This window comes from Gorilla gorilla, chromosome 6 (genome assembly GCF_029281585.2).
Source record: "Gorilla gorilla gorilla isolate KB3781 chromosome 6, NHGRI_mGorGor1-v2.1_pri, whole genome shotgun sequence".
NCBI lineage: Eukaryota > Metazoa > Chordata > Mammalia > Primates > Hominidae > Gorilla > Gorilla gorilla.
Genome location: NC_073230.2, coordinates 86408905 through 86432784, shown reverse-complemented (window position 1 = coordinate 86432784; position 23880 = coordinate 86408905). Strand labels below are relative to the sequence as shown.

The window sequence follows — 23880 nt, the reverse complement described above, 5'->3', positions numbered from 1 at the left end:
ATTTGGGGGGTGGGAGGGAGTTATAATTTTAAAGGTATGCTCTGGCTGTTCCACCTCCGTGTGCTTGTTAATTAACTTGTAGGACTTTGACTGTAAGATGTGAAACCACGTTTCTTGCATGATGTTTTAGAGATTATTTCATTTACAGTCTTTTAACCTGCAGCTGCAGCACTTAGTTCACGTTTTCACAAATTTCGAGTCACTACACTAAAGACAATGCCTTTTCATGAATAAGAAGTTTTCAGAAGGCTCTAGGGGGCTGGGAGGCAGGCTGTTCGTTTGTCTTTTGTTGGGGGTATCATTTCTGAACTTGAAATCCAGTTCAGGGAGAAGAGAATTCAAAATTAGAGGAGCTTAAGGGGACACGGGTCAACATCTAGCTTGATTCAGGTGCATTGAGAAGAGTGAGTTCACATCGGTGACCCTTAGGACAGTGAGTGGCAGAGCCCTGACGACTGTGGTGTCCTCTCCACAAAACCCTCAAGGGACTTTTGTCATCATGTGTGATGAATCTTTAAATATCATCTGATTTTCATAAGAATAAAAAGAAGTTAACAGGAAATAGTAGGCTAGGGTTTAGTTTTAAAGGCATGACTGTTATTTACAAAGGTGTTAAACCTGAGGAAATTGACAAATACAGATTTGTCCATTCTAGTGGCCAAACAGTAACAGTCTAAAATGCAGTCATTTTGACCCTCCCAAGCAATTTAGTCATATGTGTTGTTTTCTCTTTTCTGTTTTTACGTCTTAGATTTTTAACTAGGTTACTGTTGGTTCCCATTCTGTCTTTTTTGCCAGACTTACATCTGGTGCCAGATACAATCAGTTGGTTAAATTTTGCTTGCAGTTCTGTGTATTTTTTTCCTCTGTTATTTATTTTTTTTAAAAAAATAGAGATCCTAACCTTAGATCTTTGATGTGAAGCTAGACTGTCTGTAATACTTCTAAGAGCTGCCACTAAAATAATACAGCAATCCGTGGCCAGGGGAGCACCCCCTCCTGGTTGGGCCCCTCAGTTGGAGTCTAAGGGTTAATCTCTCATCTTGCTAAGCAGTATTCAAGTGCCTTGAACAGTGTCCCCTCGGCATGGCTCCCCTTCAGCAGGCTGGCATTCCAAGCAGTGGCCCCCGCAGGCAGCCGACCCCCTTCCTCTTCACGCTCTTATGAGTTTAAAAAGCTGATTTGTACCTCTCCCCTGGGGGAAACGGTTCCATATAAAACACTAACACTTAATTACAAGCTCCATTATGCCATTTTAAATGGCTTCTTTTTGTTAATTGGAGGCATTGTTCATAACTTAAGGCTTTTGCCATTAACTTAGCTGGCTAAGCAGAGGCTCGGCGTAAAATCAGTGTTTGCATTTAGCCTCTTGACCCGGAGTTCCGGCCCAAGCTCCCTTGTGATAGCCGAGATGGCAGGTGTGTGAGTTCTGTCCTAGACCTGTGCCCAACTCACTTCCACCCCAGAGGAGTCTTCTGTCCTCCTCCCCAACCCCTGAGCTCCCTGGTAACCTCCTCTTGAACTTCTGTGTCAGTGAAGACATCTGTGGTTTCTGCTCACCAGACCTCTCTTTAGAAAGGGTTATCAGAGCCATGGAGCTTAGCTCAACTGGATTCTTCTAGACGATCTTAGGAGGCATCTTGGCATGAGGCAGCTTCTAAGCGTCTCCTGGGACAGGATCGGGGTGACAGACCAGGGATGCATGCGTGGGAGAACTCTCTGAGAAATGCCAGGATCGTGGCTCACAGGGGCCCACCATCAAAACCTGCTACTTTGTGCAAGTAATTGAGGCAAAAGATACCAGTCGACAGCCTCCCTGGGGTAGATCCCTTGTACCTCCAAAGTACAAATACCTCCCTGCTCAGTTTCCTTCCTGTCGCCATCTTTGTTTTCTTCCCGTTGAAAAACCATCCTGTCTGATGTGGACGTTCAGGTCTGCTGGTTGGCGGTCCGGGCCCAGAGTGCAGCAGAGCTCTGGGTTAAATATTCCTTTCTGGCCACCGCCCAAGCCCAGGTGGCCAGCTCTCATACCCCATCTCCCTCCTTGGCCAGGGCCAGCATCAGGCGTGCAGCTCATGACCAGTTTACACAGGCTGCAAAGAGATCGCTGTGGGCCTCGGCTGACTACTTTAAGATTATGCCACAGCCAGGCCCTAAAAAGAGAGGGGAACAGGAGTCCCCAGGTGAGCTCTCTCATGGGCAGGTGCCTTCCCGACTAAGGTTGGACTGGATGACTTTGTTCCTCCTGCATGCATGTCCTTTGATGCAAGGGTGATCAATGAACTCTGTTGACATTCTATGCAATGTTTTTCATTCCTCTGATTTTAGCAAAGCAAATCTTACTGAAAAGTAGCAGAGCCAGGGGAACAGACGCATGTCCTTCTGGGAGTCACACAAAAGCAGAGAGATTTTGAACTGAGGGGCTACAGCCTTTGCCTTAAATGCAGTATGACAGGCGCTTCTTGGCAGACCAGTAAAAACAAAAGCCCATAGACCTTACTCATCCCAAGGCCGACAAGCCAGCTGTACAGGGCGAGATGTAGCAACACGGGGCATGAGCGGTGGGCGTGCTGGGCTATTTGCTGTGGTACTTTAGGCTGGAGGTTTGGCTCCTGTGCTGCCGGTGGGGGGCCCTGTCCCTCCCCAGATGTCCTCCCTCTTCTTCACACTCCTCATTGTCCCTTCTACCTCACTAACCTGTGTTCTCCTTCTGATGTCACCCGGAACCACACCCCACAGGACTGTGAGGCACGTGGGCTGGAGAGAGCAGAAAAGCTGCCAGCGCAGCAGACACAAACATCCCTCTGCCTGGTGGGCCGGCTTTGTGTGTCTCTCCTTTTGTGAGCGCAACACGGACAAACAGCTGTGCTCTGCAAGGCACACGGATGTTTCCCTTCCACCTGTTCCCAAAGCTCCAGCAGCTGTTTCTTTTGCAGGCAGGGCGTGGTCTCGGGCCTCCGAGGGTCTTGTCTTTGGTCCGCCTTCCTTTCTGTCCAGTCCTGCTCAGCTGTTAAGATCCATCATGGCCATTATCCTTGTCCCGGACTGCCCCAAAGTGGCCACATGAGGACACTTCCTAAGATTCCCAGCTGGCTTTGGGGAACGCTGTAGCTCTTGGGTGTCTCTTGTCTCTGGCATGGTTTTAGCGTCACTGCGAACACTCCTTTGCAAACATCAAACATCTCAAAGACGGAAAAGGATAGATGGCTTCCTCCAGCCTACACGCCCCGTCCACAGTTGCATCACCCTCTTGTCCCAAAAGAGTATGCCAGTTCCCATCCAGCACCGAAGAAAATCAGCTCCCGGGGCTGCTGGTTGGAGGTGGGTCTGTCCACTGTGGGGGCCAAAGTGTTCCCCTGCTGGAGACAGTTTGCAAGTAAGAACCTAAGGATGGGGACAGCATCCTGTGCTTGGGCATTGACCAGCCAAAGCTCACATTTAGAAATCCCTCAGTGCTTCTGTGGTTTCACCTGGGCATCGACGACATTAGGGAAGCCTTTGTGACCACAAGGGCAGGGCTTGTGCCCTGAGTGGCAAGGTGGTGACCTGAGGCCAGTGTGATGTGGTTGGATCTCAGCGTGTACTGAATGCCAGTCTGGCCGGCACACTCGAACGCTAAGAGAATGGTCCAATTTGATGATCTTATTTCTATTTCGATCAGGTTTTGACTTTTTGTAGATGAAAACTACCAGGGAAAAGGGGAAGCAGGTACCCAATAAAGTTTAGAAAGATGTGAAACCCTTAGAGATGGGCTGAAAGTTAAGTCCACAACCCTTGGGCTTAATCAGGATGGAAGAGGAGGGGGTGTGGGGGGCAGAGCGTAAAACAAGCCCCAGCCCTACTCCCGGCCCCCCAGCCCAGTCTTCCCAATCCCAGAGGCCCCGGCGGCCTGTGCTCCTCACCACCCTGGTCAGGGGAATGGAAGGAAATGCAATTTCCGCCTGTCTGCCCGACTTCCAAAAACTGCCTCCTCCTGCCCAGGCCTCTCCCACCACCACCTTCCCTCCAAAGATAACCGTGTCCATGCCATCCGTGGCATCATCTCGAGTTTTCATTTTTGGATGAAGTGACATTTAGCTTTAACAAGACATTTCCAAAGCGCCTAGTCTCCTCCAAAATGCTAACTTTAAAAGTTGGGCATTGTAGGCGAAAAATCCCGAAAAAAAAAAAAAAAAGACAAAAAAAAAGGCTGGCGAGAGAAAGACATTTGGCTATGCATAAATGTGCACTTCCCCCATGCCCCCGTTCTTAAACTCTTAAGATGCCTTTGAGTTGCTTTTCATGAATCCTTTTAGTTTACCCGATAATGTTAAGAAAGCATTAGTCTGCGTTACTGTAATTTCTGTAGTGTTTACGCTTTAATTTCTACCACAAAATATGCTATATGCTATGTATCAAGCTTTCTGTAATCAGAAAGAAAAGGTGCCTTATATCCCAATGTCACGGCTACATCCCTATGGAAATTAATCAGAAGCACAGTGTGTACGGAAGCATTGGGACTTCTGCTGGTGAAACAAGAGACCATTCAGCAAGACACATTGAAGTGGCACGGAGCTGCTTTTGTTTTATAATTCTTTTTCCCCCCTTTTCCTTCTTCTTTTTTATTATTATTTTTTTTTGTAGTTTGCTTTAAACAGCACTTAAATAGATGACTATGTGTAAAAGCTCTGTGCAATTGAAATCATTTTCTTCATTTTAAAAAAATAACGTATTGCACACCAAATGAACTCAAAGTAAGCTTTAGACCAGGACGATTCAGGTTATGAATGAGTTTGTTCACTGTAGTTCCGTTTGTTCATGAACCGAAGGGAAAACAGGCCTCCCCGACTCCCTCCAGTCTCCCAGCCTGCCTCTTGGTGACCACTGTGCTGGGCGTGCAGGGCCCACGGGCTCTGGCCGGAGCCACTGGCCTGACGAGGCAGGATAGGGAGTGTCCGTGATTCAGAAGCTGAGACCCTTCCCCAGTGTCTGAGGCCACAGCCATCCCTTCCAGCACTTAATCTTGTCTTGTTGAAATGGACTGACTGCTACTGACCTGCCGGCGTGCGTGAGGGTGATTATAAAAGGATGTTTCCTTGAGAAAAAAAAAAATTATTTCTATCCTCTTCTATTTATTATTAGGTTAATCATTTAAGTACTTATCAGGAGTGTATTGTTATTTTGTGTTTTGTTGTCATAAATGCTTTTTGCTGTCACTCTAGTGGTTACTATCCTCTGCCTTCCTCTCCTCCCCTACTCCCCCAGAGAACCAAGGCGTCTGGGGGATTGACTGGGGGGCAGAGGGGGTTTCCCCAGCAAAATCAAACACCTGTCTCCAGAGTAGCCACTCAAAAACTGGTGGTCTCTATGTGTCTAACTTTTTAAATGAGAGTGTTTATGAACAAAAAAATTTACCAACGTGTGAGGGAGTTGCTGAGTTGAAGAATGCTCGCTTGAGGAGCTTCAGAGGAATCTTAGCAAAGCCAAGTTCAGTTCCCCAAAGCCTCCTAGAGCCTCTGGTAAGACTTCTGGGTTCATGAAGTTTCGGCGAGCCATGGTCAGAGAGGGCGCGGTGGCCTGGCCAAGACTTTACCTCCAAGTGAGAGAGTGATTTCTTGCAAGGCCCGCATGGGTTGATATGTTTTGGTTGGTTTTTTGTTGTTGTTGTTTTTCTTGCGTACAAAGTTGGTCAAAACCATCTTTCAAAGCAACAGTGTTTTGTAGTACCAGGCTGTGGCTTGAGGGCTCACCTAGGAGATCATAGGCAGAGGGCCCCTTTCCCCTATAGGTGGTTCAATGTGGAGGAAGGTTGGGTGTGGAGATTGCTTGCTGTGGCCCCAAGCTCAGCCAGCAGGACACCCAGTTGTTGCCAATCGGGTGTGAAGGTGAGGCGCCCTGCCTCGATCCCATGGGCCCAGCAGAAGGAAACTGACCCCAGGCCAAGGCAAGGGCCCTGCTCACCCCAAGGTAGGCTGGGAAGAGCATCTCTTTCCATATCATCACCTCCCCTTCTCCAAGATTGCCGGGGGCCCTGATTTTGTTCTCTCTTTGAAAGAAACCCTCCACCGAAACAATGGTCCCCATCTCCCCAGAAGCCTTTTTTTTTTTCATTTTTCTCTAATTAGTCTATGCATTTCTCTCTCTCAAACCATCTTCTGCCTCTTCCCTTGAGAAAACGGGCATCTCACGTACCCCCATCTGAGACCTCTTGGGAAAAAAAAATCCCGTGTATTCTGGAGATGTGAGAATTCACCCAAAATTCTTAAAACATTGGAGAATAGCTTGTTATAAAATAAAAGTGGGGGTAAAAAGAAGGTGGTTTTCCCCACATCCCTTTGCATTGAATAAGAGACCTAGTTCCTTGCGTTTGTGCAATAACTCTTTGCTGCTTGCCTTGAGAGCGGGTAGCACCACGCTCCTGTCCAGACTACTAACAGCACAAGACGCACTCACAGGGTGGCGGAATCTTCCGGAAAACTCTTTATAAGCTCAGCTCCCCCCACCCCACCCCCACTCCAGCGTTTTGTCACGACTTACATTTTAGCAGTATTTTATATTTTCTGTAACGCACCAAGTCTTAGATCTTTCTAGAGCTTGTTTGTTCATCCTCACAATCACAGATTTTTTTCTCCAATCCTCACAGAGACCCAATTGACCAAAAAAGAAAAAAGGAAAAAAAAAAAAAGTCGTCTTTTTTTTTTTTTTTTTTTTTTTTTGTACAAATCGCTTTGAGATGCCTCTGGTGTGTTGCTGTGTGACATCTCTCTGGTAACATTTTATTTCTTGCTATTTGTTTTTCTACATTAAGAGTCAAAGTTGACCTGGCTGGCGTGGGGGTGGGGGAGGCACCCGTCGGCCCCTTGGTGTTGTCCCTCTGTCTTTGGTTAGCCATACGATGTTTGTTCTCAGCACTGTACAACGGTCCCTATATAATACGGAGAAGCAATATCACTGTATGAGACTCACACCATGTATTATTATTCACTAGCACCCTAGGTGTGATAATTGAAGTAAATATCTTTTATACAAACACAAGAATGTGTGGGTTGTTTTTATTTAAAGTGCTCTGGCCTGAGGACGAGCAGCAAACACTGTCATTCGGGGTCCAAAGGGCACCTCAAGAATCGCCGTTCCCGAGGTCGTCCTCTTTGTACCTGTCCACAGGTCCTCGGGCGTGTGGCTTCCGGGCACACAGAAAACCGTGTGGTTCTAGGATACATGGGGATCTCGGGCACTGCTCTGTCAATCTGCATCCGGTTCACAGGAAGGGCTTCGCCAGGGCCTGCGTTCCTACTTGCTGTTGTCACCAGCACTGTTTGCCTACCCTTGAACCAAGCCCTTACCCTCCCTGGCGTCCGCTTCCTTGTCTGTAAAATGGAGACACCATCGCCTGTCATATAGGCTTGCTGTGGGGAACTAGGAATGGTGGCCAGTGCTGGTGCGGCACTGGGCTGGTGGTGGCAGCCCCAATCGATGGCACTCGGGCGACCAGGACTACGGCCAGTCTCCTCTGCCATGTGGCCTGCAGCTGGTCAGTGGCGTGGCCTCAACCTTCTGTGTGGGGGTCTCACTGTGCCCCTGACTCCTGATGTAACAGAAAGACAAGTGAAAGGCACCACTTAATGCTTGCGAGTGGGACAGTGGCTTGCGGGTCTCTGGAATGACGGGGCTACTGAGAAGAGTCTCTTTCCAGATGGCGCTCGGGCTGGACGTGGGGGGAGAGCTCTGCAGAGGTGGCTGTTAGGCTTCTCCGTGCAGTTGTGACTCAGAGGCTGTTGCTCATCTTGGGTTGGAAAAGAGCTGTCTGCCAGGCCGACGTGTGTCTGGTGGAAGTGGGGCATGATTTGGTCGCGTATTAATTTGGAGATTTCAGATGGTGAAATGTCCACATGTGATACAGAATCGTAAGCCCCTCTCCCAATTCAACTGGATTCAATCCTCCCTCCAGTGGGAGAACCCAGAGTATGGGACGGAGACACCCCCCAGTGCCAGGTGCCCTCGGCAGCCCCGTGTCTGATGCAGTCACTTAGGGCCAGGGGTGTCTCTAGAGTTGCCCAAAATGCTGGTCCCCTCAGATAGGAGAGGCCTGCATAAAACCCTAAGAGCTGGCCTGGCGCAGTGGCTCACGCCTGCAATCCCAGCACTTTGGGAGGCCGAGGCGGGTGGATCACTTGAGGTCAGGAGTTCAAGACCAGCCTGGCCAACATGGTGAAACCCCGTCTCTACTAAAAATACAAAAATTAACCAGGCATGGTGGCGGGTGCCTGTAATCCCAGCTACTTGGGAGGCTGAGGCAGGAGAATTGCTTGAACCTGGGAGGCGGAGGTTACGGTGAGCCGAGATTGCGCCACTGCACTCCGACCTGGGCGATAGAGTGAAACTCAGTCTCAATAAAACAAACAAACAAACAAAAAAATAACCCTAAGAACTCTGCCAGTTTGGTATTTGACAGACTGAAGTCTAACGTGGTTAATTTTTCTGTTTGCTAGTTTAGGTATGCCCCGATGTATTTCATGATCTGCTAACTAAATTAAAATAAGAAATGTTAAAAAAAAAAAAAAAGAGAAAGGAAGGAAGGAAGAAAGAACAGTTGGGCACAGTGGCTCATTCCTGTAACTCCTATAGGCCCAGCACTTTGGGAGGAGGTCAAGGCAGGAGGATTGCTTGAGCCCAGGAGTTTGAGACCAGCCTGGGCAACATAGTGAGACCCCATCTCTACAAAAAATAAAAAATTAGTTGGGCATGGTGGCATGTGCCTGTAGTCCTAGCTACTCTGGAGGCTGAGGTGGGAGGATCACTTCTGCCCAGGAGTTCAACGCTGCAGTGAGCTATGATGGCACCACTGCACTCCAGCCTGGGCAACACAGCAAGACCCTAAATCTTGGGAAAAAAAAAAAAGGAACACTTAGCTCAAAGTCTTTTTCCTCAGAAAGTTGAGACAGGATCTCAGTCTGTCGCCACCTCCTCCTCCCAGGCTTAAGCAACCCTCCCATCTCAGCCTCCCAAGTAGCTGGGACCACAGGTGTGCACCACCACGCCTGGCTAATTTTTTGTAGAGGAGGGGTTTCACCATGTTGCCCAGGCTGGTCTTGAACTCCTGAGCTCAGAAGATCCACCCACCTGGTTCTCCCAAAGTACTGGGATTATAGGAGTGAGCCACTGTGCCCGGCCTCCCCATGTGCTTCTAAAGTGAGATTTAATTAAGCAAAACTGCAGTTGCACCTGGTTTTGCAGGGCCAGCTTCAGAGGCAGAAAAAGAGTGAGATTTCATGTTCTGACTGCAACTGGGCGATGCCTCCATTCCAGGCAAATGGTTCAGCCTTGACCTTTCTCCCGTCCCTGCAGTTAAGTGGGTCTGAACAGAACCTTGTTCCTTGCTTTTGTTTTTGTTTGAGACAGAGTCTGTCTCTCTTGCCTAGGCTGGAGTTTAGTGGCGCGATCTCGGCTCACTGCAACCTCTGTCTCCTGAGTTCAAGCAATTCTCCTGCCTCAGCCTCCCGAGTAACTGGGCTTAGAGGTGTGCGCCACGACGCCCAGCTAATTTTTAGTATTTTCAGTAGAGACGGGGTTTTACCATGTTGGCCAGGCTGGTCTCAAACTCCTGACCTCAAGTGATCTGCCCACCTTGGCCTCCCAAAGTGCTGGAATTGCAGGCGTGAGCCACCATGCCCGGCCCCTTATTTGTTATTTGTTTCGTTTCATTTTGTTTTTAAGATGGAGTCTGGCTCTGTCACCCAGGCTGGAGTGCAATGGTACAATCTCGGCTCGCTGCAACCTCCACCGCCTGGGTTCAGGCGATTCTCCTGCCTCAGCCTCCCAAGTAGCTGGGATTATAGGTGCCCGCCACCACACCTGGCTTTTTTTTTTTTTTTTTTTTTTGTATTTTTAGTAGAGATGGGGTTTCACCATGTTGGCCAGGCTGATCTCGAACTCCTGACTTCAAGTGATCTGCCTGCCTCAGCCTCCCAAAGTGCTGGGATTACAGGCGTGAGCCACCATACCCAGCCGCGTTCCTTATTTGATGCTCTGAAGAAACACAATTGCAGGTAGACAGAGTGGCGTGACGTGATGATGAGATATATTAGAGCACTTGAATTGTCTGCAGTGGTCCTGTGTGCTTCTGTTAGAAAGCCCCTCTGAGTGGCTGCCTGGGGGCATGCTGCTCCTCTCCACAGTCCTAACATGCCAGCTTTGGGGGCACACAGCTTGCTGGTGTCTACTTCAGCTCATCGCTGATTCCTGTGAGGTGGCAGAGGCCTGGGCCTGCATGTACGGACCCAACCAGGGAACTGGGAGGGCTCCACAGAGCTACCGTGATGTTGCCCGGGCTCCCGGCCAGTGGGCCGTTGCTTAGCAACCGACTCATACAGTGTGGAGTGACCGGCCTCCACAGACAGGGGAGACACAGCCTGGGCCCAGCCTTAGGCAGGCATTGCTGAAGTTCCTGTCTTTTCCAAGAAATTCAGACTCTTAGAATACCAACAGGAAGGGCCCTGGTCGAGCATGGTGGGTCACACCTGTAATCCCAGCACTTTGGGAGGCTGAGGTGGACAGATCACCTGAGGTCAGGAGTTTGAGACCAGCCTGGCCAACATGATGAAACCCCATCTCTACTAAAAATACAAAAATTAGCCAGGCATGATGGCGCATGTCTGTAATCCCAGCTACTCAGGAGGCTGAGGCAGGAGAATCACTTGAACCCAGGAGGCGGAGGTTGCAGTGAGCCAAGATTGCACCACTGCACTCCAGCCTGGGCAACAGAGTGAGACTCTGGCTCAAAAAATAAAAAATAAATAATACCAATACAAAGAGCCCTTTTTTTTTTTTCCCAAGCAGAATCAAGTATGGATAAGTAATAGCAGAGCTTCCCATTTGGGGCAGTGGTGTGGCCTCCAGGGAGCGGGATTTGAGGACAACCCTCCCATTGTTCAGGGAGGCGTCAGTGTCTCTGTGGTCAGGAGACACTGGCTGTATCAGGATCCCAGCAGCATCTCTTAGTGGCTGATGACCGTAAGCAAGTCTTAAGTCGATGCTCAGGAAATCTTTGAAAGAATAAATGAGTTTAACTTCCTAGTGCTTCTGTTTCTGTCTCTGTAAAGGGGATATAAAAAGCCAAACTCGGTCGGGCACGATGGCTCACACCTGTAATCCCAAGGCTTTGGGAAGCCAAGGCAGGAGGATCACTTGAGGCCGGGAGTTCAAGACCCACCCTGGGACACATAGCAAGACCCCATCTCTATGAAAATGTTTAAAATTCGCCGGATGTGCTGGCACATGCCTGTAGTCCCAGCTACTCGGGAGGCTGAAGGATCGCTTGAGCCCAGGAGCTCAAGGCTGCAGTGAGCTATAATTGCACCACTGCACTCTGGCCTGGGTGACAGAGTGAGACCCTGTCTCCAATTGAAAAAGTAAGAGGTAGGTGGCTCATGCCTGTAATCCCGGCACTTTGGGAGCCGAGGCGGGTGGATCACGAGTTCAAGAGATTGAGACCATCCTGGCTAACATGGTGAAACCCTGTCTCTACTAAAAAGACAAAAAAATTAGCCAGGTGTGGTGGCAGGCACCTGTAGCCACTCAAGAGGCCAAGGCAGGAGAATCGCTTGAAACCAGGAGGCAGAGGTTGTAGTGAGCCGTGATACCTCCACTGCACTCCAGCCTGGGCGACAAAGCAAGACTCCATCATGGATGGATGGATGGATGGACGGATAACTCACAGGGTTACCGCGAGGACCCAGTGAGAAGACCTGGAAACCACTCACCCAGCACCCAGTGGCAGAGCGAGCCTGGAAGGATCCAAGTGAGGCCTATGCAGTTACTTGCAGTGGAAGCAGCAGAGGACTGGCTGGCCCTGCCAGGGTCTTGCTGCCCGTGGCCAGGCCCCATCTCCTGGGGTCTTTAGTCTCCTCTAACACACATGGCCTCTGGGTTTGGCTGTGATGGGGTGGGACTGAGCCGTGGTAGATGCTTACATCAGACGGATTGCAAAGAGGGCCAGCTGTGCCCCAGCCTGGGAGACCCTGCAGCTGTGGGAATCCCGGTGCAACTTTCCAACTGAGGAAACAGATGCTTGCCGCGGGGTAGTATCCACTCGCCCGTGAGCTAATACATACCGAAGGCTGACCGTGGGCCGCTGCCTTACACGCTGGGGTTATTACAGGGCAAACCAGGAGCTCACCTTCTTGTGGGAGGGACAGACAGTAGACGTGATAAATAAGTGAATGAGATAGTTGCTTCGAAGGTGATCAATGTTATAAGGAGGATGGGAAGAGCAAGTGAAAAGGGTTAAACTTTTTTTTTTTTTTTTTTTGGAGATGAAGTCTTACTCTGTTGCTCAGGCTGGAGTGCAGTGGCGTGATCTTGGCTCACTGCAACCTCCACCTCCCAGGTTCAGGCGATTCTCCTGCCTCAGCCTCCCAAGTAGCTGGGATTACAGGTGCATGCCACCACGTCCAGCTAATTTTTGTATTTTTAATAGAGACAGGGGTTTCACCACATTGGCCAGGCTGGTCTCAAACTCCTGATCTCAAGTGATCCACCCGCCTTGGCATCCCAAAGTACTGGGATTACAGGTACGAGCCACCACACCTAGGCTTTTTTTTTTTTTGAGATGGGGTCTCACTGTTGCCCAGGCTAGAGTGCAGTGACACAATTTCAGCTCACTGCAACCTCCTCCTCCCAGGTTCAAGCAATTCTCCTGCCTCAGCCTCCCAAGTAGCTGGGATTACAGGTGCACACTGCCATGCCCAGCTAATTTTTGTTATTTTTAGTAGAGACAGGAGTTTCATCATGTTGTCCATTCTGGTCTCGAACTCCTGACCTCAGGTGATCTGCCCGCTTCAGCCTCCCATAGTGCTGGGATTACAGATGTGAGCCACTGCGCCCAGCCGAAAGGGGTTAAAGTTTTAAATCGGGTGGTCAGGGTAGGCCTCCCTAAGAAGTTCACTTCTCTGTTTAATTTATTATCTTTTTCTCTTTTTTTTTGAGACAGGGTCTCACTCTGTCACCCAGGCTGGAGTGCAGTGGTGCGATCCACTCCAGGGTTCAAGCGATTCTCCTGCCTCAGCCTTCCGAGTAGCTGGAATTACAGGCGTGCATCACCATGCCCGGCTAATTTTTGTATTTTTAGTAGAGACAGGGTTCACCATATTGGCCGGGCTGGTCTCGAACTCCTGGCCTCAAGCGATCTGCCTGCCTCGGCCTCCCAAAGTGCTGGGATTACAGGCATGAGCCACCATTCCCAGACAGAAGTTAACTTCTTTTTTTTTTTTTTTTTTTTTGAGACGGAGTCTTGCTCTGTCACCCAGGCTAGAGTGCAGTGGCGTGATGTGAGCTCACTGCAACCTCCGCCTCCCAGGTTCAAGTGATTCTCCTGCCTCAGCCTCCCAAGTAGCTGGGATTACAGGCGCCCACCACCGCGCCTGGCTAATTTTGTATTTTTAGTAGAGACGGGGTTTCACCGTCTTGGCCAGGCTGGTCTCGAACTCCTGACCTCAGGTGATCCACCCGCCTCGGCCTCCCAAAGTGCTGGGATTACAGGCGTAAGCCATCGCGCCCAGCCCAGAAGTTAACTTCTAAACAGTACTGGCAGAGCTGAGGGAACAAGCCCTGCAGATGTGAGAAGGAAGGACGTTCTAGGCAGTGGGAACCGCCAGTTCAAAGGTCTCGTGGTGCAAATGTCTCTGGAAACCAGCATGGCCGCAGAACCATGACCAGGAGGAAGAGTGGGAGGTGATGAGGTCAGAGAGACCAGGGAGAGGCGGAGCATGGGGGCCTTGTTGGCCATTGCCGAGGCTTTGGTTTTTACTCTGAGTCAACTGGGAGGCATTGGAGGGTTTGAACAGAGGGTCCTGGCTCTGGTGGGGAAACAGGAAGTAGGATTTATTGGTAGGAGTGAGTAAGGAGGCGTCAGCACAGGGGAAGCCCTCAGAAGCTCACCCAGGAGGCCACAACTGGGGCTGCGTTTAACTCCCCCAGCCATGCCAGATGAGCTGCTTCTCAGCCACCATGTGGGATCAATTTCTTCCACACTGAACTTGGTCAAGGCCCGCTGCTTTGTGCTGTGGATCTTCTGGCAGCCAGGGAACTTAGACTGGGCCCTGCATATGGCCTCAATCACACGCTCATGGTTCTGCTCTTAGTACGGATAGACACAATGACCTGGCCAACATAAACCCTGGCTGTCACACCCTGGGGCTTTCCAAGGGCACCCCGAATACTTGCCTGGTGCCTAGACCACAGACAGCACGAGGTCAGAGACACAAACGTCCAGTGGAAAGAATTGTCTCCAACGTTCCTTAGGGCAACCCATGTAAGAAACAGACTGTGTGGCCGGGTGTGGTGGCTCACGCCTATAATCCCAGCACTTTGGGAGGCCAAGGTGGGTGGATCACCTGAGGTCAGGAGTTCAAGACCAGCCTGGCCAACATGAAGAAACCCTGTCTCTACTAAAAATACAAAAATTAGCCGGGCATGGTAGCGGGCGCCTGTAATCCCAGCTACTTGGGAGGCTGAGGCAGGAGAATTGCTTGAACCCCGGAGGCGGAGGTTGCAGTGAGCTGAGATTACACCACTATACTCCAGCCTGGGCAACAAGAGCAAAAATCTGTCTCAAAAAAAAAAAAAAGAGAGAAAGAAAGAAACAGACTGTGTACTTTACTGAGGAGGCTGCTGTTTCCAACCACTGCACCCTACAAGGTCACTATTTTTTTTAAGAGACAGGATCTCACTCTGTTGCCCAGGCTAGAGGGCAGTGGCATAATCATCGCTCACTGCAGTCTTGACCTCCTGGGCTCAAGCAATCCTCCTGCCTCAGCCTCCCAAGTAGCAGGGACAGGCGTGCACCACCACACACAGCTAATATTTTAATTTTTTGTAGTGACAGTCTGGCTATGTTGCCCAGGCTGGTCTCAAACTCCTGGACTCAAGCAATCTTCCTGCCTCAGCCTCCCAAAGTCCTGGGATTACAGGCATGAGCCAGTTGCACCCAACCAACTTTTTAAAAGGCTCTCTCTGGCTGCTGCTTGGTGCCCAGATCATAGGTTGCAGAGGGAGGCCAATGAGGAGGCTGATGCCATCATCACAATGAGAGGTGGTCATGACTCGGACTAGGTGGCAGCAGTGGTAAAAAGGGACTGGATTCTGGAGATATTTTGAAAGTAGAGCCAAAAATGAGACTTAAGGCAGGGGCAGTGGCTCACGCCTGTAATCCCAGCACTTTGGGAGGCTGAGGTGGGTGGGTCACTTCAAGCCAGGAGTTTAAGACCAGCCTGACCAACATGGTGAAACCCTGTCTCTACTAAAAATACAAAAATTAACCAGGCGTGGTGGTTCATGCTTGTAGTCCCAGCTACTCGGGAGGCTGAGGCAGGAGAATCTCTTGAACCCAAGAGGTGGAGGTTGCAGTGAGTTGAGATCATGCCACTGCACTCTAGCCTGGGTGACAGAGTGAGACTCCGTCTCAAAAAAAAAAAAAAAAAAAGAGAGAGAGAGAGAGACTTAAGACAGATTCAGCATCAGGAGTGATGGAGAGGAGTGAGGCTGCCTCCCAGGGTTTGGTCTGAGCCACCGAAGGGTCGCAGAGAGCTGGGTCAGGCCAGGAAGGGGGTCTCTGCCTATCTCTGCAGATGTCACCTCCCGAGGCTGGACTACAGGGGTCCACACTTGGGCTTGGGGAGTACAGACTTGGGGAGGAAGAGATCAGGCTGAAATTCAGACCGTGAAGGTTGAAATGCCAGTAGAAGATAAATCCAAGGAGAGGCGTGGACTGGAGTCCCACACTGGGGAGGCATCGGCTTGTCAATGGCATCCCGCATGGCCAGAGCGGATGAGGGGGCAGAGTGAGGCATCTGCGGACGGTCCCTGTGCAGCAGCGGCAAGAAGCTTAGCAGGGAGGGCAAGGACCAGTCAAGGAAACAGGGCAGAGCAGCCAGCCAGGGAAGGAGGCCCAGGAGGGTCAGTGACCTGGAAACTAGCTGCTAACACAGCAGCTCAGATGAGAACCGAAAAACAAGGACGTGGCAATGTGCAGAGGTCGTTAGGGACCTTGGCAAGGACAGTCAGCGTGAGGGGTGGCAGAGTCTGATGGGAAGGGCTTGAGGAATTGGAGGAGCGGAATTAGACGCTTGAGAAGAGACAGCTTCTTCAAGGAGTTTTGCCGGAGTGGGGTCAAGGGAAGGGGCGTGTGTGCATGTGTACATGCCTGCTAGGAGAACATGCTTGCATGCATGTAGAAGGCAAGAGCCGGTGCTGCAGGAGAGGGTGGCACTGCTGGAGACCCCATTGCGTAGGGGTGGGGGCCAGCACCTGCAGGCATGGGGAGCCGGCCGGGGGGGCTCAGTGGTCACCTGAGGCTACCTGCAGGATCTACAGGTGCAGAGGCAGGGAGGGGTGGATGAGGCAGCAGCTTGGCCCCCTCAGTGTCCTCCTAGCAGAGATACCATGTGCACCGAGCATCTCCACCATTCCTACCTGGCCTGCAAGTGATTTAATAAGACAGGGGCAGCCGGGCGTGTGGCTCATGCCTGTAATCCCAGCACTTTGGGAGACTGAGGCGGGTGGATCACTTCAGGTCAGGAGTTCGAGACCAGCCTGGCCAACGTGACGAAACTCTGTCTCTACTAAAAATACAAAAATTAGCCAGGCATGGTGGTGCATGCCTGTAATCCCAGCTGCTTGAGAGGCTGAGGCAGGAGAATCACTTGAACCTGGGAGACAGAGGTTGCAGAAAGCCGAGATCATACCACTGCACTCTAGCCTGGGTGACAAGAGTGAAACTCCGTCCCAAAGAAATAAAAAATAAAAAGACAGGGGCCCCTCGCGCCTTCAGGAAAACCGTAGGTACAACACCGCTGGCCTCGCTATGATAAGTCTCTGCATTTAATCCTTCTGCAGTCAGAAATCATGCCTAGACTTTTTTTGGGCGTGGTGCAGAAAGGGACAGGGTCTTGCTCTGTCACCCAGCCTGGAGTGCAGTGGTGCAATCGTAGCTCTCTGCAGCCTCGAACTCCTGGACTCAAGTGATCCTCCCGCCTTAGCCTCCTGAGTAGCTGGGACCACAGGTGCACACCACGATGCCCGGCTAAGTTTTGTATTTTTCTGTAGAGATGACGTTTTGCCATGTTGCCCATGCTGGTCTCAAACACCTGAGCTCCAGCGATGCTACCACCTCTGCCTCCCAAAGTGCTGGATTCCAGCAGTGAGCCACCGCACCAGGCCCTCCTGAAGTCTTGACCTTAAAGATGCTTTGATTCCCTCCTCCCCTCTGTGAGGTGCCCCCTCTAGGATGTCTTTGTGGGTTCTCCCAGAGGATGAGGTCCCAGTCTTTCCTGAGGGGAAGGGGACCGTCTTGGGCCCTTGCCCCACAGACTCCTTTTCTGAGCCCCTTTCCCTGTCTTATGCTCACTTATCCACCCGTCGCCTGTCATCCCTCTCTCCCCTAAACAAAATCTGTCCCTCTCTCCTGGGTTTCTGGGTTGCAGATGGTCCATTCCACACACTCTGTGCTTCTCAAGATCCCCTCTCGGGCACACGTTACTGCTCTTCCACCAGTTCTGCCCATCGGGCTGTGCCTTGCAGCCCTGCATGCCCCCACCACCTCGACGACAACACCTTCGCCTCGCTCAGCCTCTCTGTAGCTTCTGACCCCCTGACCCTCCGTATTCATTGACCTTCCTGCCTCATCTTGGTGCCTTCACATGCATCCTCCTGGTGTCTCCCCTGCCTCCTGCCGCCTCTTCTCAGGGTCTTTGCGGGACCCCCTTTGTGGATCACCCCCTGAAGCTCTGGCCACCTCACAGCAGCACTGTCTCAGGACCTGTCCACCACCCCTGATTTTCTGTATTAGCTGTTCTTGCATTGCTATAGAGAAATACCTGAGGTTGTGTAATTTATCAAGAAAAGGGGTTTCTTTGGCTCATGGTTCTGCAGGCTGTACCAGAAGTGTGGCGCTGGTGTCAGTTTGGCTTCTGGGGAGGCGTTGGAGGCTTTACTCATGGTGGAAGGCGAAGTGTGGGCAGGTGTGAGACATGGCGAGGCCAGGAGGAAGAGAGAGAATGGGGGTGGGTGAGGTGCCACGCTCCTTAAACAACCAGATCCCTATCTCAGAGACAGCACCGCGCCACAAGGGACCCGCTCTGTCCCCCAAACACCTCCCACCAGGCCCCACTTCCAACACTGGGGATTAATTACTTTTTTTTTTTTTTTGAGACAGGGTCTCACTCTGTCACCCAAGCAAGAGTGCAGTGGTGTGATCACAGCTCACTGCAACCTCTGCCTCCTGGGCTCAGGTGATCCTCCCATCTCAGCCTCCCTAGTAGCTGGGACTACAGCTACACCACCACACCCAGCTAATTTTTTGTGTGGGTTTTTTTGTTTGTTTGTGTAGAGACAGGGTTTTTCCATGTTACCCAGGCTGGTCTCGAATTCCTGGGCTCCAGTGATCCTCCCTCCTCAGCCTCCCAAAGTGCTGGAATTATAGGCAAGAGCCACTGCACCTGGCTTGATTACATTTCAACATGAGATGTGGACAGGGATGAATATCCAAACTATATAATTCCACCCCTGCCCCCTCACGCAAATCTCATGTCCTTCTCACATTGCAAAATACAATCATGCCTTTCCAACAGTACCCCAAAGTCTTTTTTTTTTTTTTTTTTTTAGGTGGAGTTTCACTCTTGTTGCCCAGGCTGGAGTACAATGGTGCCATCTCAGCTCACTGTAACCTCCGCCTCCCAGGTTCAAGCCATTCTCCTGCCTCAACCTCCCAAATAGCTGGGATTACAGGCGCCCGCCACCATGCCTGGCTAATTTTGTGTGTGTGTGTGTGTGTTTTTAGTAGAGACGAGTTTTCGCCATGTTGGCCAGGCTGGTCTCAAACTCCTGACCTCAGGTGATCTGCCCGCCTCGGCCTCCCAAAGTGCTGGGATTACAGGCGTGAGCCACCACGCCCACCCCCAAAGTCTTAACTCATTACAGCATTTTGGTCACAACCATCGAACAAGTCTCTAAGAAGTTCCAAACTTTCCCTCATCTTACTGTCTTCTTCCAAGCCCCCCAAACGCTTCCAAGCTCTGACCGTTGGGGCCCTAGATCTCGTCAACCGGCATATCCAGCCTCAGATCCACAGGTCCAAACCCCACCACACACATGCCCTTAGCTGTTCACAAGCACCTTCGTGCTTACCAGAACCGAGCCAGCCAGCTGCCCACCCCTTCCCCAACAGGGGGCCAGGCCCGGGCCTCCCCACCTGGGTTCTGTACAGCGATGGGGTCCACAGCTCTCTCTCCAGCTCCTTCTGTGGCCTCGCCCCAGAGCCCTGTACTCCAGAGGTTGAAGAACTTGCCGAAGGTCGTGAAATTCATAAAAGGCAGGGCCAGAATGCAAGCCCGGTTCTGGACTTGACATCAAGTGGCCACCAGAGATGTCACCCCAGCTTCCCCACCTGCGTGTTCCAGCCTCCAGCAGAGAAGGCAGGGTGAGGCAGCCGGTGGGGGATAGGGGACCCTCCCGTGGCCGGTGAGGCCCTGTCCTTCTCTAAGTACATCTAACTGAGGCCCCTCTCTGGGGGAAGCCCGCACAGCCAGTCTTCTGGCCTTCGCTTCCTCCCAGCGTGGAGTGACAGTTTCAAAGCACAGCTCTGGTTGCTGCTGGGATCCAGCTGGGCTCTGGGACAGTGTCCAGATCCTGTCCCCTGCAGCCTCCAGTTCTCTGTCCACCCCCCTCTACCCACAGCCTTCCCTCCAGTCTCACCGTCTGCCAGCCTCTGCTGCCCTGTCTTACCCAGCCTGTTCTCTCTGCCTCACGAGCAGCCATCCCCCAATTCTGCTGCCCGTGCAACTGGCCTGTGCTCCTATCACCCCAAGCCACCTCTTCAGGGATGGCCTCCCCCAACCACTCAGCCCTGCACCCTCAGATCCCCTCAGGAGCTAACCCAGTGCCCAGAGCATCTGCAGCAGCGCCAATGGCCAGGCCTCCAGGCCAGCTTAACACATGGGCCTTTTCCAGGATAGCGGGCCACCAGCTGGGAACTGGGGCAGCCTAGGATAGAGGGTTTGCAGCCAGGGTGCTCACACCTGCACAGAATGTCACCTATACACACGGCAGGACTGTGTGCCCACCCCTGCAGTAGCAGACACAGGAACAAGTGCACAGGGACCAGGCCCACGCACCCCATCATCTCCCTGGTGCCCACGGATGGTGCTGGGAGCTGCAAGTTGCTGCCACCCCAGGGACCTGACCAAGACCACACTGGGGTGGTCACAGACTGGGGGCAGATAAAACAGGCAGTGCAAGGAATCATCTCAGCAGCTTTTTATCCACCCCTCTTGCCAGGCGCACACCTCCAGGGAAAAGGGCTCACTCTGGCCGGGCAAAAGTCACCTCTGCAAAGGTTCTCCATCTCAGCCCTGTCTCTCTGTCCCCCAGGCCCTCATCCCTGAGGTGGAATGTGGCTTCCCTGAGCCCTGTTGGAGTTTAACGCCCTCTTTTTATCCCAGGAGTCTGTCCCCATGGTCCCAGCACGGTTCTTGGATGTGCTCCTGTCTGTGGCCAAACTGAAGCATCCCCTCCCTTGGTCCAGGACCTTCACCTCTATTAATGTGACCCAAGGCTCCATTAGCTTTCTGGTGGTTTCCTCTCCCTACATCTCACAACCGCTGTCCACCTCCCATCCTAAGCATGAGTGGCCGGCTCTGCCATCCCATCCCACAGGCCAGGACCCAAGGACTCTGTACTCAGGCCAGGAGGGCATGGTATTTATCGTCTCTCTGGACCTCTCCCCTTTGGGGTCTCCTTAAGGTCCCTGCAGGTGGCCCAGGGCCAGCCCCAACCCTGCCCCCGACAGTCCTCCCTCCAAGGCCGGGTCCTGCCTTCAGGTCCTGCCTCTTCCCTCATCCCCTCCTCACTTCCGCAGATACCCCCTTCCTGCCAGGGACCCAGGGGCTCAGTGAATGTCTGAAGGAAGAAATCCATTTAGGGGCCCAGTGCGGTGGCTCACGCCTGTAATCCCAGCACATTGGGAGGTTGAGGCGGACAGATCACTTGAGGTTGAGACCAACCTGGACAACATTGCTAAACCCCGTCTCTACTAAAAATACAAAAATTAACTGGGCATGGTGGCAGGCGCCTGTAATCCCAGCACTCAGGAGGTTGAGGCAGGAAAATTGCTTGAACCTTGGAGGCGGAGGTTGCAGTGAGCCGAGATGGAGCCACTGCACTCCATCCTGGGTGGCTGAGTGAGACTCTGTCTCAATAAAATAAAATAAAATAAATCCATTCGGGGCCTGAACGAGGCGAGACTCTGGTGTGGGCAAGGGCTTAGACAGAGCTGGGGGTGGATGCCTTGGGTTTGGTCCCAGGTCGGGAAGCCTCCGTTCTTCGACTGTAAAATGTGAATCGTCTTTTCTGACTCATCTATAAGGACTTGGTGTGCAGTGGGAACCCAGGAGCATGTGGGGGTGAGGCTGGGCTGCCCCATCCTGGCCCAGGACACTGAGCCCAGCCAGGGCAGGTATGACAGCCGGTCAGCAGGCCGCGCAGTCAGGGATGAGTCCACGGAGGAGGCCGCACATACCATTTCCCTGGCACTGCCCACAGCCTGCGGCCTTTGTGCATTTCTGAGGCCACAGTGCCCCCTGGCGGCTGTGCAGCCTACCCCAAAGGACAACGTCCTGGGTCTCAGGCCTCAGTCTCCCTCTCTGCGGCCCCAACAGCTCACCCTAAACAAGGTTTATTGTCACCATGTTACATGTCACCATTTGGGACCAGAAAGGGGGATCCAGTGGCCCTGAGCCGCACAGTCAACCAGAAACAGGGCCAAACCTCACCCTCAGGGCTGCCTGGCTCCTGGGTCACTGAAGTCCTGCCTGGCAATGCATGCTTGGGTCTGGGTCCCTTCCCCGACATCTCTCACCCTCCTGCAGGTCAGGAAAGTCACAGTTTGGATGCTTTGTTATAAAGATGACGCTGGCACCTGGAGGAGGGAGAGACAGACAGGCCTGTGGGTCGGGGGACTTCTTGGGGACCACGCCGCCCCCACCACTGCAGCTGGAGCCTCTGTTGGGGGCGGGACCAAGCACCTCTGTTGTCAGCCCAGAGGTGGGACCCCTATGCGCCCCACTGCACCCCCGCGGCTTTCTCTGCCTCTCCTACCCCCAGGCTTCCCACTGGACATTATCCCAGAACATCAGCTAGGAAGCAACTTAAGCCTCCTTGCCCCTGCCTGACAAGCAAAGTGAGGCCCAGAGAGGGAAAGGGGCTGGTCAGGGCCCCCCAAACAGCCGTGGGCAGAGCCACATTGCACCGGTTTCTCCTAATCCCTGACCTGAGCTCCTTCTCCTACCCAGGGGATTTCATCAATCCAGAGAGTGCTTGGGGCCAGGAGTGCCTCTGACAGTCAGGGAGGGCTTCCTGGAGGAGGCCCTAGGTCTAATGGGGTCTTCTAGGCAGTGGTGAGTTGGGAGGGAATAGCCAGCACTCTCACAGCATCCAGGCAGCCCTGCTTCCAGACCGTGGGTTGGAGAGGCAGAACCAGGGGAGGGCACCAAGGGTCCCACCAGGCTCCCTCTGACGGCCATGTCTTCCTTTGGCCACAGGACGCTGTGCGGAGCTGCAAGTCCGTATCACTGAGGCTGTGGCCACAGCCACTGAGCAGAGAGAGCTGATCGCCCGCCTGGAGCAGGACCTGAGCATCATTCAGTCCATCCAGCGGCCCGATGCCGAGGTGAGCCCACCCCCCTGCCCCATGCCCATCTCGCTACCTGCCCAACTGACTTAGCCTCTGCAAACACTGACTTCCCAGATTAGCCTGTGTATCAGGCAGCTGGTGACAACCCAGAAGGGCTGTCACCTAAAACCATTGGGTTCTCCCTGCTTACTCCATGAATACCACCCTGCCTCCGATTTGGGGTGACAGGCCATAGGGCAGAGGCCACAGGGCTTCCTAGCGGTAGCACAGAGGCCCCTCTTTCCAGGCACTGCCCTGAGAGCAGAGGCAGAGGCAAGGCCAGGACCATGCACCCATCTCCCAGCTAAAGGACCTGGAGCCCAGAGATCACAGCAGGCTGGGACATAAACAGCCCAGGGAGGGCATCTCCTCGCCCCCCTCCCATTCTATAGAGTCCACAGTGGGACTCCGGGAGAGAAGTCTGGGCTGTCCCAGGTCACGTGGCAGGCTGGTTGCAGGGCCAGGGAGGCCCAGGTGTCTGATGCATGTCAAAGCTGAGTGGCTGCGAGAAGAGCTGCACTGCTGCTGAACTCTGGCCTCAGGAGTGACTCAGGGCCCAGCCGTCTCTTCTTTGGTAGCTCATGCCACGTGTCCAGGTCCGGGCCCTCCTGCAGCCAGCCTGCACCCCGGATGGCCCCACCCACTCCTTGCCACACCCACCCTGCCATTTGCCTTGGCCATGCTGAAAGGGAATATTCCGTGCCCATTGTGCGGAGGCACCTCCTCATCGCTTCCTGTCACCTGCAGGGTGCCACTGAGCACCGCCTGGAGAAGATCCCAGAGCCCATCAAAGAGGCCACTGCCCTATTCTACGGTAAGGAGAGGCCTGACCCATGGGAGGAGGGAGGAGGAGGGAAGAGGAGACAGGTGATACCGCCTGAGAACACAGATCCCCAAAGAGTAGTCCCTTCCTCTAAGAAGGTCAGGCCCCCACGCCTGCAATGCAGCAGCAACCTTCAAAGGGTCGGGTAAGGCTAGGTGTGGTGGCGCACACCTATAGTCCCAGCTACTTTGGAGGCCGAGGTGGGAGGATCGCCTGAGCCCAGGAATTGGAGGCTGCAGTGAGCTATGATGGTGCCACTGCACTCCAGCCTGGGTGACAGACTGAGACCCTGTCTCAAAAACAAAAAGGTGAATGAGCCCTCAGCCTGCCTTTCTGGATCTTAGACTGACACCCCCCA

The 23880-nt window shown here is 52.6% G+C and overlaps 1 protein-coding gene and 1 long non-coding RNA gene across 5 annotated transcripts in view; one reads left to right on the top strand and one right to left on the bottom strand.

Moving 5' to 3' along the window:
* The window catches only part of CUX1 (cut like homeobox 1), a 466860-nt gene that overhangs the window by 433721 nt on the left and 9259 nt on the right, over nucleotides 1-23880 (top strand). For all 3 annotated transcript variants that reach the window (XM_055392896.2, XM_055392897.2, XM_055392895.2), the window contains exons 15-16: nucleotides 22569-22696; nucleotides 23447-23513. In XM_055392896.2, the coding sequence (XP_055248871.1) occupies nucleotides 22569-22696; nucleotides 23447-23513 (195 nt within the window). The remainder of the gene's footprint in view (nucleotides 1-22568; nucleotides 22697-23446; nucleotides 23514-23880) is intronic.
* On the bottom strand, nucleotides 6766-10275 carry LOC134758844 (uncharacterized). Of its 2 annotated transcripts, none has more exons than XR_010134494.1 (2): nucleotides 9981-10275; nucleotides 6766-7802 (listed from the first exon to the last, which is right to left on the bottom strand). It is a non-coding gene; the product is annotated as an uncharacterized lncRNA (long non-coding RNA). The 2 variants fall into 2 exon arrangements; XR_010134495.1 differs by lacking the exon at nucleotides 9981-10275 and adding an exon at nucleotides 9202-9254.